Below are 17,634 nucleotides of genomic sequence, written 5' to 3'. Positions count from 1 at the left end.
AGCCTGAGAGGCCCAAGCACAGGGGGACGAAGGCCTCCGGTCCCACGTGGGGACTGTCTCAATGTCCTCTAGAAGCAAAGCCACCAGAGACACTCACGCGAAGGCCAGCTGGGCACGATGCCCCTGCAGTACCTTTCTGACTTGAGCTGCCTGGAGACCTCCTGCCTCTGCTCCCAGCACACCTGGGGCAGGTGGAGGCACACTCTCCTGCCCCCTGCTGGCCTGAAAACGCCAAGGAAGAAGGCCTGGCACAGCTTACCCACACTGCATTCACGCACTCCCTTCCTCCCTAATCTTAGGAGACTGTCAGCATAGAGGCGCCCCACCCTCCTCAGAAAGGAGAGAAGGTGGATCATGGCAGCAAATCCCTGTCTGGTTCCCTCTGTGACAACTAGGACTGGTCGGATTTAAAGCCAATCTCAGATAACACAGGGCTAACTGGATTCAAATTATAAGATCCCTGATGTTAAAACAAAACAAAATAATAAAAACTAGTGATGAGTGCTCTACTGCAGGCTGTGAAGCAGGCGAGAAGAGCAGAGCCTAGAGTCCCTACCAGAGGGAGGGGCATCCTTAGACATGCTCCACTGCCTGAGAATAGCTAAAAATTGAAGAGTTCAACGTCCCAGACCAGAGACCCACTCCTCCTACCCGCTGGTTTTGGGGCTGCCCGTGGGACCACAGCAGGGACACCCAGGCTTCCAACGTGTCCCTCACTGTTGTCTCGGTTCAGTTCACTCAAGAACAGCTTATTGAGTATCACCTACCTGTTAGGCACTGGGTAGGTTCTTTGTAGACATTATTTAATTTGATCCAATAACAACCCAATAAAGCGAGAAAAAGGAAGCGGGGTGGATGAAGTTGTCTGGCAGAGGTTGCCCAGCGGTAACCTCAGACTCCAGCCCAGACCTGTGCAGCCACAAGTCTTCCTGAGGACGGGCTCCATTCTCCAAGAAGACAGCAAATCCCCACATTTTTGTTACCAGGAAACCCCTGGTTAGGCTCGGGCTGCCTGTCGCTGTGTCCAATAACGAAGGCAGGGTCAAATCATAGAAGACATTTATTGAGGCCAGCTAACCAAGAAGAGAGGGTGCTTACAAGCATTCAATGGGGACAGGATTATACAGGGGAAGGGGCTGGGGTGAGGCTGGGGATGCAATGCAGCTATGTGCAGCTCTGGAGGTCCCCAGACGTAAGCTATTGTCATCAGGTAACGAAATGATGTTGATGAGATGATGTTCTGACTCCTGGTGGGTGGGTCTGACCATGCTTATAGGTTCTGCTTGCTGAGTTCACAGCTGAGTCACCTCCTCCATCGCTTCGCACAGGCCTTGGAAAGGAAACTTAGGAACAACTTAACCCCCTATTCGCATAAGTACTAGTATATGTGTTCTAAGATTTAAAATGATGTGATTATTTTCCAGATTAATGCAGGTGCTCTATCTATCAGACCATAAGTCCCCCTATCATTTGTGCCAGCCCTGCTTTCCGATGGGTTGATCAAGGTTGCAATATTTTGAGAAATGTTCCCATGCTTGGCTGAATTAATTTAGAAACTATATACCCTCCTTACTGAGTGACATTCAAGCTCTTCACGGCTTCTGCCTGGGCTCAGCATGAGACAACAGAACCATAGTAATCCCGGCAGAAGGGCTGGCATTTCTGGAAACACTGGAAACAGCTCTAAGTTCCCCATAACTCACTCTTACCTCCCAGAGCTCTTTATGGGAATTATTCAATACAACCAATGCAGTGTTTAAAAGGAAGGTTCTAGAGGCTATAAAAAGAAGCCAGTGTTGACCCCCTCTGCCCCAGCCCCATTTCTCCCCACCTATTCTACATCAATGCAGTGGGGGAGGCAGAGCAGAGAGAGAGGCCTGCCTTTACTCAGAAGTCTCAAAGCAAATCAAGGAAAGTGTCTGCCATCACCAACAAGCTTCCTTCTGTGTGTCAATGCTGCCCCCTTCTGGTGTAAATTATAAATTCATTAGAAAATAGCACTAATCACAGTCATTCAATAGATGAAGCACAAAGATGTGATCCTATGAGTTTATATGTATATATATCCCCAAAATACTCCTGGAATCTATTTAAAGCAGAATTAAATATATCTACTTTTCAAGCTCCTACTTTTTAAAATATACCACTGAGTGCCCGAGCAATTAGAGAAACTCCTTCAATGTTCTCCCTATGTCCATGTATGATCCCCACCTTCCAGCCCATCCCCATATGTAACAGCATGGACAAACCGAAGGCCTTGTGCTAACTCAAATAAGTCAAACAGACAAAGACAAAGACTTATCACTTATTTGTGGAATAGATACAGACTCAGATACAGAGAAGAGCCTGGGGGTGTTTGCAGCAAAGGACGGACCAGGACTGACTAGCCTCACTGGACGGACTCCATGACCTGCCCCCAGGAGGGCTCAGGCCTCAGCCAGCTGGCTCAGCACGAAGAGGGCCCCATAGAGGGCAGTCAGGGGCTCCTTGGCTTCCGGGTCCCAGGTTGACCTGGTGGTGTTTACCTCCATCTTCAGGCCACACTCGTCCAGCAGCCCATAGGTAATGGCCAAGCCCTCCCCCTGGAGTGGGGCCAGGAGCTCAGGCTGGAGGGTAAAGGGAGTGTTCTCAGAGCAGTTGAAGTTGGGCTCCAGGATGCTCCTCACCTTGAAGAAACAGTATCAGATGTTACAGGCCAGCCTCTGAGGTCAGGAAGAGAGAACCTTCGGTCCCAAGGGCCAGGGGTCATGCAGGGTGACTGTGGGGGCAGGAGCTCTGGGGTCGCGACCTGTTCCTATATTGTGGTCAGTGTGACCACGGACACGTTGTTGGAAATCACTGAGCACTGGCTCCTCAGCTGATAAATAGGGACACTGACACTTACTCAGCAGAATAGTGGGGTTTGGAATTGTGTGTGTATGCCTGCGTGTGCAATGTGTGTATGTACGTGTCTACACACACATATGCACTTACATATATATGCATACAGAGAGAGTGTGTCCGATTTGCAAATGGTAACTGTTTGAGTACATCAGGGGTATAACTCAGATGGCCTGAGCTCCCCAAACCTGTATTCACAGATTGCTATTTTAGAACTGGGGGGAGGGGCCCTCTGCAGGGGTTGCCATGGAAACAGAGATCTTCCCCAGGTAGACTCATGCCCACTGGGCCTGTTTCCCAGACAGAGATGCAGCCTGGATTTCCCAGGCCCACACCGGGACCTCCCCTCCCCTCCCAGCAGCAACCCGAGTCATCTCTCCTTTCTCAGAACCATTCTTATCCTGCTTCCCTCACTCTTTTCCAGGACGCCGGCCCCTGGGGATTGCTCACCAGGTCCCTCTGCGGAAGGAGGATCCTCTTCTCCATGGACTGAGCCAGCAGAACATGTTGGATGTCACTCAGCACTGGGGACAGGGGGACATTTGGGGAAAGAGTCAGATTTTCCTGTCTCCACGGTGAACTCAGAGACCTTTAGAAGCGAACTCTGAGGCAGAGGAATAAAACTCGCTGGCGTGAAGGTCAAGTTCCCTGCCCTGGAAAGTCCCCCTTCTGCTCGTGCTCATGGGATGGTCTCCAGGAAGCCACCTAACATGGTCCAGGGTGGGCTTCTGTGGCTGGACCTGGCATCACCGCCCACTGATCCGCTGTATGAACCTGGCTGGCCTTGCAGACCTCAGGCTCTGTCACAGGGCAAGCTCATCACACTGAGCCCTGCTGACCTCGGAGAGGCCTGTGATGTGAGGGTGAAAAATCATAACATGTCAAAGGGTTTGGAGAGGTGACACCTAATGCAGCCCTTTCGGGGCTCTGAGGGGCCCACCCCCATTCTCTTCCTAAACCACTCTTACCCATTAAGGCTTCAAGCAGGTAAAGGATGAGGCACTTTGAGCCAACTTCTGGATAATGGGAGTCCTTTCGCAGTTCAGTTAGGATGGTGCCACCAGGGCCATCCAAATGACCGAAGGGTTCCTGTTCAAGCTATAGGAGACAGGGCTTATTAATGATGGTGATAATAACATCAGTGACTTCGCCTGTAAATTCTGTGCCTACAAGTGATTAACCAAGGAGTGGGGGTAATGGCTCCATGCACCCTCAGGGAACATGGAGCACCCCCAGCCTGTAAGGGCTGCCTTCCCTGGCCCTGGTCATTGGACACAGGACATAGTCCCCAACCTCAGACATCCTTCTCATCCCACTAAGATTACCCCCATTTTCCTTTCCCCACACACCTTGGCAGCCCTACCTCTGAAACATCCCCCATTTACAAGACAGATCAGGCTTAGGGAGCGGCGGGGCCCCTCACCGTGTCCATGAGGTCCTGAAGAGCCTCGCGGTCCCCAAGCATGGCCAGGAGGTTGGAGAACACAACGTTCTGCATGTCCTTCGAGAGCTCGGCTGCTTTGACGTTCTGGGAAACTTCCTCTTGTAGCAGCTTGAAATCTGCCCCTGGGCATTAATGCCAACCAGAAACGGAGACAATTCTCAGATTAGACCATTCCTTTCCCATCAACATGAGCAAAATTCCTCTTCCCTTCAAGCTGCTGACCCAGAGCATCTCTGAAGATGGCATGCTTGAGCTCTGAGATGAATTGCCACAATAGGCCAGAAAGATGGAAAGTCTCTGATGAAATGAGGTGGGGGATACACACAAGGATGAGAGGAGAGGATCCGGGAAAGGGTTACGGAAAGAGGAAGAAACTGGCCAGGTGCTCACTTCTTACACGTTGCAAATAATGTGGGTGCTAGAGTGGTCTCCAGAGATGAAAATGTCAGAGATTCTAGCATTGGACTTCAAAATGAGGGTGTCATGACAATTATATGAATATGTATATAAAGTGCTTAGTAATACATGCACTTGTGCCTGTATCTTCAGGGTCTATAAGGAATTAACCAAGGAGTGGATGTTGGAGGCTGCCTGCTTCTGCCAGGATACCTGAGGTGGCCTCAAGGTGGCCCTAGTGAGAGTGAGAAGTCACTAGAATGGAAGCGCCAGGGAGGCAGGCATTTCTATTTGGTTCACTGCCCTATCCCAGTGCTCAGAAAATGCCTCCTGCCCAATGAGCCCTCAATAAATGTTTGCTGCATGCACCCACAAATGAATGAATGAATGAATGAATGAATGAATGAATGAAAAGTAGCCATGACCAAAGTATAAATTTGGAAGTAAAGCTCAGTTTTCTGAGTAGTTTGGAAACCTCCAATTTGGGTTCTGAGCTCTGCCATTCCTACCCAGCAGCCTCAGGTTCCCTCTTAGTGAACACCCAGCCCAAGGGGTTCCTGCACCCTTCCTAGGAAGAGAATGGCAAGTGGTCATCTCCCTTTCTCACCCCCCAAATTTGCTTGAGAGACACTTCCTAGCTTCCGCCCTCTACTGCTGCCACCCTCTTGCTTAACCTCTTTCTGCTCCATCCCAGTCCATCCCTCCACATTCCTGACCCTTCCTGACCCTTCCCATCCCACAGAAACTATGGCCAGGTCCTGGGGCCATGGTGGCAAAGGCAGGGGCACTCTGCCCTGCTCACCAGATGAGTACAATGAGGACCCTCCCCACCCCAGCAAACACACACTCCTATTGGGTGCCTATGGAGAAATTAACAACACATCCAAGAGTTAGTCTCTGAAGAATCTCGGTTTGTCTATATTCTGTCCCTTCTCCCCAACCCTGTCTTTTCCATTCCCTGTCCTTTGCCCAGGGAACCAGAGTCCAGTGGCTCATGTGAGGATGGCAAAGGCAATCACCTGGGATTTCAATTGTGCAAAAGGGGCCTTGTGAAGGGATCACATCCAACGTTCCTGGCACTAAAGTCACCTGCTCACTTGTGAAGTGCAATTCCTACTGCCATTCCATTGGAAAGACTCAGTCTCCACTCCCCCCCGCCAACACACACACACTGACTCCAGTATTCAAAGAAGACAGGTGACTCTCCCTGTGGCCAGGAACCTGTGTGGGTCACAGCAGTGAGATGAGGAGGTGGTGGAGGAGCCTGGCTGGGGAAGTTTTCCCTGTGAGTCTGTGGGTCTGAGCCCAGTAGGGTGTTTATGGGTCCAAAAAGGGTCAAGATTCCTTGAAAGAATGCCTGTGTGGGAAGAAGCCAGGTCAACAGAGTCAAGGGCATCCCTGCTGGAGCCTCTCACATCCCTGCACCAGCAGCCCCCACACTTCCTCATCTGGGCCAGATGTTCCCAGTTTTCTCAGGGTCCCCTTAGGACCTTTTGCATCAGAATCACCTGGAATGCTTGTGGTAACTCAGAGTCCCTGGCCTCACTCCATACCTTCTGCATCAGGCTCTCTAAAAAGGAAGCTAGAACCTGCCTTTTCAATGGGCACCTGGGTGATGGTTATCCACTCTAGTCTCACATTGGAGATCAGCCTTTTCCATGGAAAGGAAATCTTGTCCTTCCTGCCCTTTGTCTTCCTCTCCCAGAGGGCCCTACCTCACGTGTCTACTCCCTGCCATGCTCCTGGGTGATTTCACATTTCATGTAGAGAAATGTTCACCATTCTGAAACTCTTCAAGATAAAATTTAAGTGTTTGACAAGGGCCAGGAGCCCATGAAGGAAGGAGACAGAGGGAAAGCAGTCCCATTATAGGAGACACCAAAGACCATGGTGATGCAGTATCCAGGGAGAAGAGAGTCCAAGGCGGGAATAATCAAGTGTGGGGGTGTTGATGACGACGTGAGTAAATTCTGATTATCTCCGAAGTCACAGAGCAAGGGCTATGGACAATTATTGAACTGTTCTTCATATTAGCTTACTCTATAAAGTGATAGGAGGACGGAATTAGTTTATGGAAGGGCAATGCTCACTGCTTTGGGCCATTCTTTGTAAAGGTTCCTTCTAGTTACCCTTAGGCCTAAACTGTAGAAACAGGCAAGCCCCATGAGTAGGGCCTGACTTGCAGACACTGCTGTGAGCTTAGCCTTCAAAGTCCATCTCCATTTAGTTCACACTTGTCAACACTTATAAAATATAATTTTGAAGTTTGAGTTTAACTACTGACCCCACAAGATTGGAGAGCTCATACTCATTCCATCTATTGCCACTGACAGGAGGTCACTGACTGCAGGACCCACCCTTCACCAGATGTTGCAGTGAGAATACTATAATGAACAGTGAGTGTGTACATGTGTGTGTGTGTGTGTGTGTGTGTGTGTGTGTGTGTGTGAGAGAGAGAGAGAGAGAGAGAGAGAGAGAGAGAGAGAGAATGTTATGTGTGGTGAGGGAACCCCCAATGTCCAAGTAGACATATGAGGCTGGCCTCTACCTGGAACTCAACATTTGGCCATAAAAGCACAAGGGTCCTGAGCTGCTTGTTGCATGCATCCAAAAATAAATGAATGAACGAATTAATTAATTAAAAGAAAAATAAATGAATGAACAAATTAATTAATTAAAAGAAAGAGAGAGGCCCTAGCTGGTTTGGCTCAGCGGATAGAGCGTCGGCCTGCGGACTCAAGGGTCCCAGGTTCGATTCTGGTCAAGGGCATGTACCTGGGTTGCGGGCACATCCCCAGTAGGGGGCGTGCAAGAGGCAGCTGAATCGATGTTTCTCTCTCATCAATGTTTCTAACTTGCTATCCCTCTCCCTCTCCCTTCCTCTCTGTAAAAAAATCAATAAACTATATTTAAAAAATAAATAAATAAATGAATAAAAATAAAAGAAAGAGAGAGGAAGGAAGGAAGGAAGGGCTAAGGAATGTATAAATTTAGAAGTAAAACTCAGTTTTCTGAGTTGCTTGGAAACCTCCAATTTGAGTTCTGAGATTGGGTCTTCCCTACCCATCAGGCTTCTGGTTCCCTCTTAGTAAACACCTAGTCAAAAGTGTTCCTGTATTCTTTCTAGAAAAAGAATGGCAAGTGGTCATCTTCCTTTCTGATCCCCCAAATTAGCTTTAGAGACATTTCCAAGGGTTCTGCCCTCTACTGCCACCCTCCTCTTGCTTAACCTCTTCCTGCTTCATGCCAGTCCATCCCTCCAACTTTCCAACCTGTCATGACCCTTCCTGACCCTCCTTTGCCCTCCCTAACCTACAGAAACTATAGCCAGGCCCAGGGGCCATGGTGGCAAGACAGGGCTAATCTGCCCTGCTCATCAGATGAGTACAAGGAGGACCCTCCCCAACCCCAGCAAACACGTACTCACCCATTGGAGGGGTGGCAGGGTCCATGCCACCTAGAAGAGAAATCCAATTACCACCCAAAGGTTAGGCTCTGAAGACTTACAGTTTGTCTACATTCTGCCCCTACTCGCCTCTTTTCCATCCACCCTGCCCTTTGTCTAGGGAACCAGAGCCCAGTGGCTCAGATGAAGATGGCAGAGGTAACCACGTGGGGTTTCAGTAGTAAAAAGGGGCCTTGTGGAGGGACCACATCCCACTATATACTATCTGTCCACTTAAGGACTGGGGTGGACATATGCTTACTGTTGGTAAGAGGAACAGAAGTGGTCACTCACAACAGCTCAGTCTCTGCTCCCCCAACTCTCTCTCTCTCTCTCTCTCTCTCTCTCTCTCTCTCTCTCTCTCTCTCTCCCCACCCCAGTACTCAGAAGAGACAGGCTTGCCCTGAGGCCAGGGGCCTGTGTGGGTCATAGCAGTGAGATGAGTAGGTGGTGGAGGAGCCTGGCTGGGGAAGGTTTCCCTGAGGAAACCTTCCTCTGTTGGGGCTGAGCCCCACGAGGGTGTTTATGGGTCAAAGAGGGTCAAGGGCTCAGCAGGGCCTGAGATCCCAGCAGAGAACCTGCCCAACTCACCTACTGAAATGACTTGCTCATCAGCTGCCATGCCTCTCAAGCCTGTGTAGAAAGAAGCCAGGTCAGCTGAGCTGAGGGTATCCCTACTGGAGCCTCTCACCACCCTGAACCTACAGCCTCTCTTCTGGGCCAAGTGTGGCAGCTTTGCTCAGGGTGCCCTGGGGACCCCTTGCATCAAAATCACCTGGGACACTGTGGGAACTCAGAGTCCCTGGCCTCACTCCATAACTTCTGCATCAGGCTCTCTAAAAAGGAAGTTAGAACCTGCCTTTTCAATGGGCACCTGGGTGATGGTTATCCACTCTAGTCTCACATTGGAGATCAGCCTTTTCCATGGAAAGGAAATCTTGTCCTTCCTGCCCTTTGTCTTCCTCTCCCAGAGGGCCCTACCTCACGTGTCTACTCCCTGCCATGCTCCTGGGTGATTTCACATTTCACGTAGAGAAATGTTCAAAGTTCTGAAACTCTTAAAGATCAGATTTAAGTGTGTGACAAGGGCCAGGAGCCCATGAAGGAAGGAGACAAAGGGAAAGCAGTCCCATTATAGGAGACACCAAAGACCATGGTGATGCAGTATCCAGGGAGAAGAGAGTCCAAGGCGGGAATAATCAAGTGTGGGGGTGTTGATGATGATGAGAGTAAATTCTGATTATCTCCGAAGTCACAGAGCAAGGGCTATGGACAATTATTGAACTGTTCTTCATATTAGCTTACTCTATAAAGTGATAGGAGGACGGAATTAGTTTATGGAAGGGCAATGCTCACTGCTTTGGGCCATTCTTTGTAAAGGTTCCTTCTAGTTACCCTTAGGCCTAAACTGTAGAAACAGGCAAGCCCCATGGGTAGGGCCTGACTTGCAGACACTGCTGTGAGCTTAGCCTTCAAAGTCCATCTCCATTTAGTTCACACTTGTCAACACTTATAAAATATAATTTTGAAGTTTGAGTTTAACTACTGACCCCACAAGATTGGAGAGCTCATACTCATTCCATCTATTGCCACTGATAGGAGGTCACTGACTGCAGGACCCACCGTGTACATGTGTGTGTGTGTGTGTGTGTGTGTGTGTGTGTGTGTGAGAGAGAGAGAGAGAGAGAGAGAGAGAGAGAGAGAGAGAGAGAGAAAGAGAGAGAGAGAGAGAGAGAGAGAGAGAGAATGTTATGTGTGGTGAGGGAACCCCCAATGTCCAAGTAGACATATGAGGCTGGCCTCTACCTGGAACTCAACATTTGGCCATAAAAGCACAAGGGTCCTGAGCTGCTTGTTGCATGCATCCAAAAATAAATGAATGAACGAATTAATTAATTAAAAGAAAGAGAGAGGCCCTAGCTGGTTTGGCTCAGGGGATAGAGCGTCGGCCTGCGGACTCAAGGGTCCCAGGTTCGATTCTGGTCAAGGGCATGTACCTGGGTTGCGGGCACATCCCCAGTAGGGGGCGTGCAAGAGGCAGCTGAATCGATGTTTCTCTCTCATAGATGTTTCTAACTTGCTATCCCTCTCCCTCTCCCTTCCTCTCTGTAAAAAAATCAATAAACTATATTTAAAAAAATAAATGAATAAAAATAAAAGAAAGAGAGAGGAAGGAAGGAAGGAAGGAAGGAAGGAAGGGCTAAGGAATGTATAAATTTAGAAGTAAAACTCAGTTTTCTGAGTTGCTTGGAAACCTCCAATTTGAGTTCTGAGATTGGGTCTTCCCTACCCAGCAGGCTTCTGGTTCCCTCTTAGTAAACACCTAGTCAAAAGTGTTCCTGTATTCTTTCTAGAAAAAGAATGGCAAGTGGTCATCTTCCTTTCTGATCCCCCAAATTAGCTTTAGAGACATTTCCAAGGGTTCTGCCCTCTACTGCCACCCTCCTCTTGCTTAACCTCTTCCTGCTTCATGCCAGTCCATCCCTCCAACTTTCCAACCTGTCATGACCCTTCCTGACCCTCCTTTGCCCTCCCTAACCTACAGAAACTATAGCCAGGCCCAGGGGCCATGGTGGCAAGACAGGGCTAATTTGCCTTGCTCATCAGATGAGTACAAGGAGGACCCTCCCCAACCCCAGCAAACACATACTCACTCAATCGAGGGGTGGCAGGGTCCATGCCACCTAGAAGAGAAATCCAATTACCACCCAAAGGTTAGGCTCTGAAGACTTACAGTTTGTCTACATTCTGCCCCTACTCGCCTCTTTTCCATCCACCCTGCCCTTTGTCTAGGGAACCAGAGCCCAGTGGCTCAGATGAAGATGGCAGAGGTAACCACGTGGGGTTTCAGTAGTAAAAAGGGGCCTTGTGGAGGGATCACATCCCACTATATACTATCTGTCCACTTAAGGACTGGGGTTGACATATGCTTACTGTTGGTAAGAGGAACAGAAGTGGTCACTCACAACAGCTCAGTCTCTGCTCCCCCAACTCACTCTCTCTCTCTCTCTCGCTCTCTCTCTCTCTCTCTCTCTCTCTCTCTCTCTCCCCACCCCAGTACTCAGAAGAGACAGGCTTGCCCTGAGGCCAGGGGCCTGTGTGGGTCATAGCAGTGAGATGAGTAGGTGGTGGAGGAGCCTGGCTGGGGAAGGTTTCCCTGAGGAAACCTTCCTCTGTTGGGGCTGAGCCCCACGAGGGTGTTTATGGGTCAAAGAGGGTCAAGGGCTCAGCAGGGCCTGAGATCCCAGCAGAGAACCTGCCCAACTCACCTACTGAAATGACTTGCTCATCAGCTGCCATGCATCTCAAGCCTGTGTGGAAAGAAGCCAGGTCAGCTGAGCTGAGGGTATCCCTACTGGAGCCTCTCACCACCCTGAACCTACAGCCTCTCTTCTGGGCCAAGTGTGGCAGCTTTGCTCAGGGTGCCCTGGGGACCCCTTGCATCAAAATCACCTGGGACACTGTGGGAACTCAGAGTCCCTGGCCTCACTCCATACCTTCTGCACCAGGCTCTCTAAAAAGGAAGTTAGAACCTGCCTTTTCAATGGGCACCTGGGTGATGGTTATCCACTCTAGTCTCACATTGGAGATCAGCCTTTTCCATGGAAAGGAAATCTCATCCTTCCTGCCCTTTGTCTTCCTCTCCCAGAGGGCCCTACCTCACGTGTCTACTCCCTGCCATGCTCCTGGGTGATTTCACATTTCACGTAGAGAAATGTTCACCATTCTGAAACTCTTCAAGATAAAATTTAAGTGTTTGACAAGGGCCAGGAGCCCCTGAGGAAGAAGACAGAGGGAAAGCAGTCCCATTATAGGAGACCCCATGAACCATGGTGATACAGTAGCCAGGGAGAAGAGAGTCCAAGGTGGGAATAATCAAGTGTGTGCTTGTTGATGATGATGAGAGTAAATTCATTGGAGGACAGACTGCAGTGGGGCAAGGCATGGACACTGAGGAGGCAGTGAGCAGGGTGCAGAAGATTCTTTAAGGAAGTTGACAGTGAGGGGATGCTGGGTGAGAAGAGGAGACATGGGTAAGAGGTTACGAGATGGCAGAGACCTAATGTTGTGGTCAGGTCAGGGAAGCGTCCAGATGAACTGGAGAGAGGGAAGATAGATTTGGTCAGCCACCTTATCAGACATTTATCTCTGTCAGCTCTAGAGAGAGGGTCCCACTGCCATTTCATAGATAAGATGGGTGAAAGAAGAATTATGATTTTCTCCAAAGTCACATAGTAAGGCCTATAGCAAATTATTTTTCTCTCTGATTTGTTATGAGGATGAAATTTGTTCATGGAAGTGCAATGTTCACTGCACTGGGCCATTCTTTGTGAAGGTTCTTTCTAGTTACCCTTAGGCCTGAACTGCAGAAACAGACAAGCCCCATGCGCCCAGTTTGGGCAGGGAATGACTTGCTGACACTGCTGTGAGGTTAGCCTTCAAAGTCCATCTCCATTTAGTTCACACTTGTCAACAGTTAGAAAACATAATTTAGAAGTTTGAGTGTAACTACTGACCCCACAAGATTAGAGAGCTCATACGCATTGCACCTATTGCCACTGACATGAGGTCACTGACAGCAGGACCCACCCTTCAACAGACGTTGCAAGGAGGACACTATAGTGAACAGTGAGTGTGTACATGTGTGGGGAACCGCCAATCTCCATGTAGACATATCAGGCGGGCCTCTACCTGGGATTCCACATTTGGGCACAGATACCAAGGACCCTGAGCTGGTTGTTGCATGTACCCACAAATAAAGAAGGAGGAAGGAAGGAGGAACGAAGGAAGGAATGAAGGAGGACGAGACGAGCATGACGAGGCTACGAAAGTATAATTTGGAAGTAAAACTCAGTTTTCTGAGTTGCTTGGAAACGTCACTATGGGTTCTGAGATTGTGTCTTCCTTACCCAGTAGGCTTCAGGTTCCCTCTTAGTAAACACCCAGACAAAACGGTTCCTGTAATTCTTGCTAGAAAAAGAATGGCAAGTGGTCTTCTCCCTTTCTCACCTGCCAAATTTGCTTTAGAGATACTTACAAGGGTTCAGCACTCTACTGCTGCCACCCTCTTGCAAACCTCTTCCTGCTTCATCCCAGTCCATCCCTCCAACTTTCTGATCTTTCCTGACCTTTCCCATCCCACAGAGACTATGGCCAGGCCCCAGGGCCATGGAAGCAAAGGCAGGGGTAACCTGCCCTGCTCATCAGATAGGTACTAGGGGAGGACCCTCCCCTACCCCAGCAAACACACACTCATTGTTAGAAAGCGGAAAGATTCTCTGCTGCCTAGAAGAGAAATTAAAATGCCACCCAAAATTTAGTCTCTGAAGACTCTCAATTTGTCTACATTCTGCCCCCTTCTCCCTGACCCCTCTTTTCCATCCACCCCTGCCCTTTGTCCAGGGAACCACAGCCCAGTGGCTTGGGCGAGGACAGCAAAGGCAATCATGTGGGGTTTCAGTAGTAAAAAGGGGCCTCATGAAGGGATCACATCCCACTTTCCTGTCTCTACAGTCTCCTGTCCACTTAAGGACTGTGCTTGCTGTTGGGAAGAGAAACAGAAGTGGTCACTCACAACAGCTTAGTCTTCACTCCCCAACACACACACTCCTACCCCAGTACTCAGAGGAGACAGGCTCGCCCTGAGGCCAGGGGCCTGTGTGGGTCACAGCAGTGAGATGAGGAGGTGGTGGAGGAGCCTGGCTGGGGAAGGTTTCCCTGAGGGTCTGTTGGGGCTGAGCCCCAGCAGCATGTTTATGGGTCAAAGAGGGTCAAGGGCTCAGCAGGGCCTGAGATTCAAGCAGAGAACCTGCCCAACTCACCTGCTGGAAAGGTTTCTTGCTTGTCTTCATCTGCGATGTGGTGAATGACTGGGTGGGAAGAAGCCAGGTCAGCAGAGTCGAGGGTATGCCTGCTGGAACCTCTCACCTCCCCCACCTGCAGCCCCCACACTTCTCCCTCTAGGCCAGGTGTGGCACCTTTTCTCAGGATACTCTGGGGACCCCTTGCATCAGAATCACCTGGGCCGCTTGTGGAAACTCAGAGTCCCTGGCCTCATTCCATACCTTCTGCACCAGCCTCTCCAAAAAGGAAGCTAGAACCTGCAGTTTCCATAGGCACCTGGGTTATGGTTACCCACTCTAGTCTCCTATTGGAGGACTGCCTTGTCCACGGAAAGGAAATCGCCTCCCATTGTCCTTTGTCTTCCTCCCACAGAGGCTCCTCCTTCACGCATCTAGGCCCTTCCTGCCCTCCTCCTGGGTGGTTTCACATTTCACATAGAGAAATGTTCATAGTTCTGAAACTCCTAATGATCAGATTTAAGTGTTTGACAAGGGCCAGGAGCCCATGAAGGAAGGAGGCAGAGGGAAAGCAGTCCCATTACAGGAGACCCCAAGACCATGGTGACGCAGTAGCCAGGGAGAAGAGAGTCCAAGGTGGGAATAACGAATGTGTGGTAGTTGATGATGATGTGATTAAATCCCTCGAGGACACACTGCAGTGGGGCGAGGCATGGACACCGAGGAGGCAGTGAGCAGGGTGCAGAAGATTCCTTAAGGAAGTTGGCAGTGAGGGGACGCTCGGTGGGAAGAGGGGACGTGGGTGAGGGGTTATGAGATGGCAGAGACCAGACGTAGTGGTCAGGTCAGCGGAAGGGTCCAGGTGAACGGGAGGGAGGGAAGATAGATTTGGCTCAGCCACCTCATCAGACATTTATCTCCATCAGCTCTAGAGAGAGGGTTTCACTTCCATTTCATAGATAAGATGGGGGACAGAGGAATTCGGATTATGAATTATGCAAGCGTTATTGAACTGTTCTTTATAGAAGTTTACTCTATGAAGTGTTAGGAGGAGGGAATTAGTTCATGGAAGTGCAATGTTTACTGCACTGGCCCATTCTTTGTAAAGGGTCCTTCTAGCCACCCTTAAGCCAGAACTGTAGAAACAGACAAGTGCCAAGCTCTCCCTAGTGGGCAGGACATGATCACAGAGGTAAGCCTTCAGAGTCCATCTCCATTTAGTTCACACCTGTCAACACTTATAAAACATAATATTAAAGATTGAGTTGAGCTACTGACCCCACAAGATTGGAGAGCGCATACTCATTCCATCTATTGCCACTGACAGGAGGTCACTGACAGCAGGACCTGCCCTTCACCAGATGCTGCAGGGAGGACTCTGTGGATAGCTGTGTGTGCGTGTGTGTGTGTGTGTGTGTGTGTGTGTGTGTGTGTGTGTGTGTGTGAGAGAGAGAGAGAGAGAGAGAGAGAGAGAGAGAGAGAGAGAGAGAGAGATGGAAAGTGTTTTGTATGGTGAGTGAAGCCCCTGATCTCTGAGGAGCTGGACCCCTCCTCAGGCTGACCTCTCCCTGGGACTCCACATTTGGGCAGGGAGAGGCCAAGGACCCTGAGCTGGTTGTGTTTACAACATCCACTATTCGACCCTGTTTGTAGTTGTATTTAATGCAATGGTTCTCCCATGTGAAGTCAGAACCAGTGTGTTGGGGAAAGCTGCATCCTGTGGCAGGTGAGGGAGGGAGAGATGCAGACACAATCCTGCATGTATGGTTAGAGCACTGCCTCTGCAGTTTTGCTCGTGGTTGTGCCGATATGTTACGACCTTTACCGTGGGGGTATGGGTAACCTGGGAGGTCTCGTGGCTCCCCCAGGTGAGCTGCTGAGAGTGGGGGGACCTGGAATAGAGATGGATGGTTGTAGGATCATGCCTCGCCCAGCGCTAGGCACACCTCCACATTGGGGACCCCTTGCATCAGAATCAGCCTTCAGCCCTAACCGGTTTGGCTCAGTGGATAGAGCGTCGGCCTGCAGACTCAAGGGTCCCAGGTTTGATTCCGGTCAAGGGCATGTACCTTGGTTGCGGACACATCCCCAATAAGGGGTGTTCAGGAGGCAGCTGGTCGATGTTTCTCTCTCATGGATGTTTGTAACTCTCTATCCTTTACCCTTTCTCTCTGTAAAAAATCAATAAAATATATTTTTAAAAAAAAGAATCAGCCTTCAAAGTCCATCTCCATTTAGTTCACACTTGTCAGCAGTTATCATGGAGGATACTGTCCCTGCCTCCCAGAGCAACAATTCAGTGGGATCTTGCTTGGAGTTGGCTGTGGTTAGTGGTGATGTGTGTGCCCTGGACAGCTGGGAAATGCTGCTTCTCTCTGAACAGGTAGAGAAGCCAAGGTTGCCTGATGATGGTCTCCCCTTCTCATTTCTCTTCCCAGGAGAAGCAGGACCCCATGCCCCACTGCCTCCTTCAGCCTCTGCTTACCCCAGCCTCTCCTGTAGAAAATCAGCTGCTTCCTCTTATAGGCCACCACCGAGCCCTTCGGCACAGTCAGCTTCTTCTCTCTCACTTTGAGACCCTCTGCCTGTCCTTTACCCTGGGAACAAAAGCCAGGTGACACCGTCATACATGCATGTCGTTTTAAAGTCAAATACATCTAGAAAGCTCATGAGAAAAGGGATCAGCAGCCCCCTGCCCTCACCCTCTCTACTCCTGGTTTCAAGTTCCTGCTCGTTTTTTCCTTGTTTCATCCCATATTTATCCTCACATCCCTCAATTTCATGTTGATACTGCAATGATTCGATTATTCAGATTCAAGTACATCTAGTCACTTCCTCTTGTTGATGATGAGGGTATCATTTTCCTACTCTTTATAGGAGCCGAAGCAATTGATAAAAGGAAAATACCCAACTCCAGCCTCTTCTCGTCTTCCATGCAGGGCAAGGGCATCATCCAAATCTAGTTCCCTCTACCCTCCTGCCACATCCAAGAGGGGAGAGAGCACTGAGAAGCTCTTGTGAGTTCACAGCCCAGGGCACAGGCTCACTAAAAAAAAGGAAAATACCGGGACCCATTCATAGGACTATAGAGTCTTCCCTTGTCATACACCTACCGCCATATCACTAAAGACCAGTTTACCAGAGTTCCTTTATCACATGTATCATATCCAGCTTTCAACAAAAACAAAAAATTACAAGGCATATTCAAAGGCAAACAACAGTTTGAAGAAACATAACAAGCTGAGAATCAGACTCAATTATAACATGGATGTTGGAATTCTTAGACTGGGAATTTTAAACCACTGTGATTAATTTGCTAAGAGATCTTCACTCATATGTGGAATCTAAGTAACAAAATAACAAAATAAACTGATGAATGGAGTAGATGGAAGCATGGAACAGAGTGAGAAATCTCAGAGGGAATGTGGGGGAGGGTGGGTGGGTGGGAGGTAATCTACCAAAGACCTTGTATGCATAGATGCATAAACCATGGACACAGACAATGGGGTGCTGAAGGCCTGGGGTAGTGAGCAGGGGGAGGGAGGGCAGGGGCAGGCTGGAGGGATTCAATAAGGGTGGGGGGGAGGGACATATGTAATACTTTCAACAATAAATAATTATTTAAAAACTAGAGGCCGGTGCACAAAAATTTGTATACTCGGCGGGGG

General features: G+C 49.4%; 2 protein-coding genes across 3 annotated transcripts in view; both read right to left on the bottom strand.

The window, feature by feature from the left end:
- Positions 1 to 1,042: 1,042 nt before the first annotated feature.
- Positions 1,043 to 8,173, bottom strand: LOC111826950 (gasdermin-C-like). The gene is made up of 5 exons (XM_023757767.1): positions 8,148 to 8,173; positions 4,304 to 4,446; positions 3,849 to 3,978; positions 3,331 to 3,404; positions 1,043 to 2,666 (listed from the first exon to the last, which is right to left on the bottom strand). The coding sequence occupies exons 1-5, from the start codon at positions 8,170 to 8,172 to the stop codon at positions 2,427 to 2,429; spliced, it is 612 nt and encodes a 203-aa protein (XP_023613535.1). The 5' UTR covers position 8,173; the 3' UTR covers positions 1,043 to 2,426.
- Positions 8,174 to 8,179: 6 nt separating this feature from the next.
- Positions 8,180 to 17,634, bottom strand: part of LOC102432117 (gasdermin-C-like) — a 23,946-nt gene continuing 14,491 nt past the window's right edge. For both annotated transcript variants that reach the window (XM_023757766.1, XM_023757764.1), the window contains 3 exons: positions 16,452 to 16,563; positions 13,988 to 14,035; positions 8,180 to 8,798 (listed from right to left, as the gene is read on the bottom strand). In XM_023757766.1, the coding sequence (XP_023613534.1) occupies positions 8,689 to 8,798; positions 13,988 to 14,035; positions 16,452 to 16,563 (270 nt within the window). In that variant the 3' untranslated portion in view covers positions 8,180 to 8,688. The remainder of the gene's footprint in view (positions 8,799 to 13,987; positions 14,036 to 16,451; positions 16,564 to 17,634) is intronic.

Source organism: Myotis lucifugus, unplaced genomic scaffold (assembly GCF_000147115.1).
Source record: "Myotis lucifugus unplaced genomic scaffold, Myoluc2.0 scaffold_113, whole genome shotgun sequence".
NCBI lineage: Eukaryota > Metazoa > Chordata > Mammalia > Chiroptera > Vespertilionidae > Myotis > Myotis lucifugus.
Note: the sequence above shows the minus strand (reverse complement) of the source record. Positions and strands in the feature narration are given on the sequence as shown.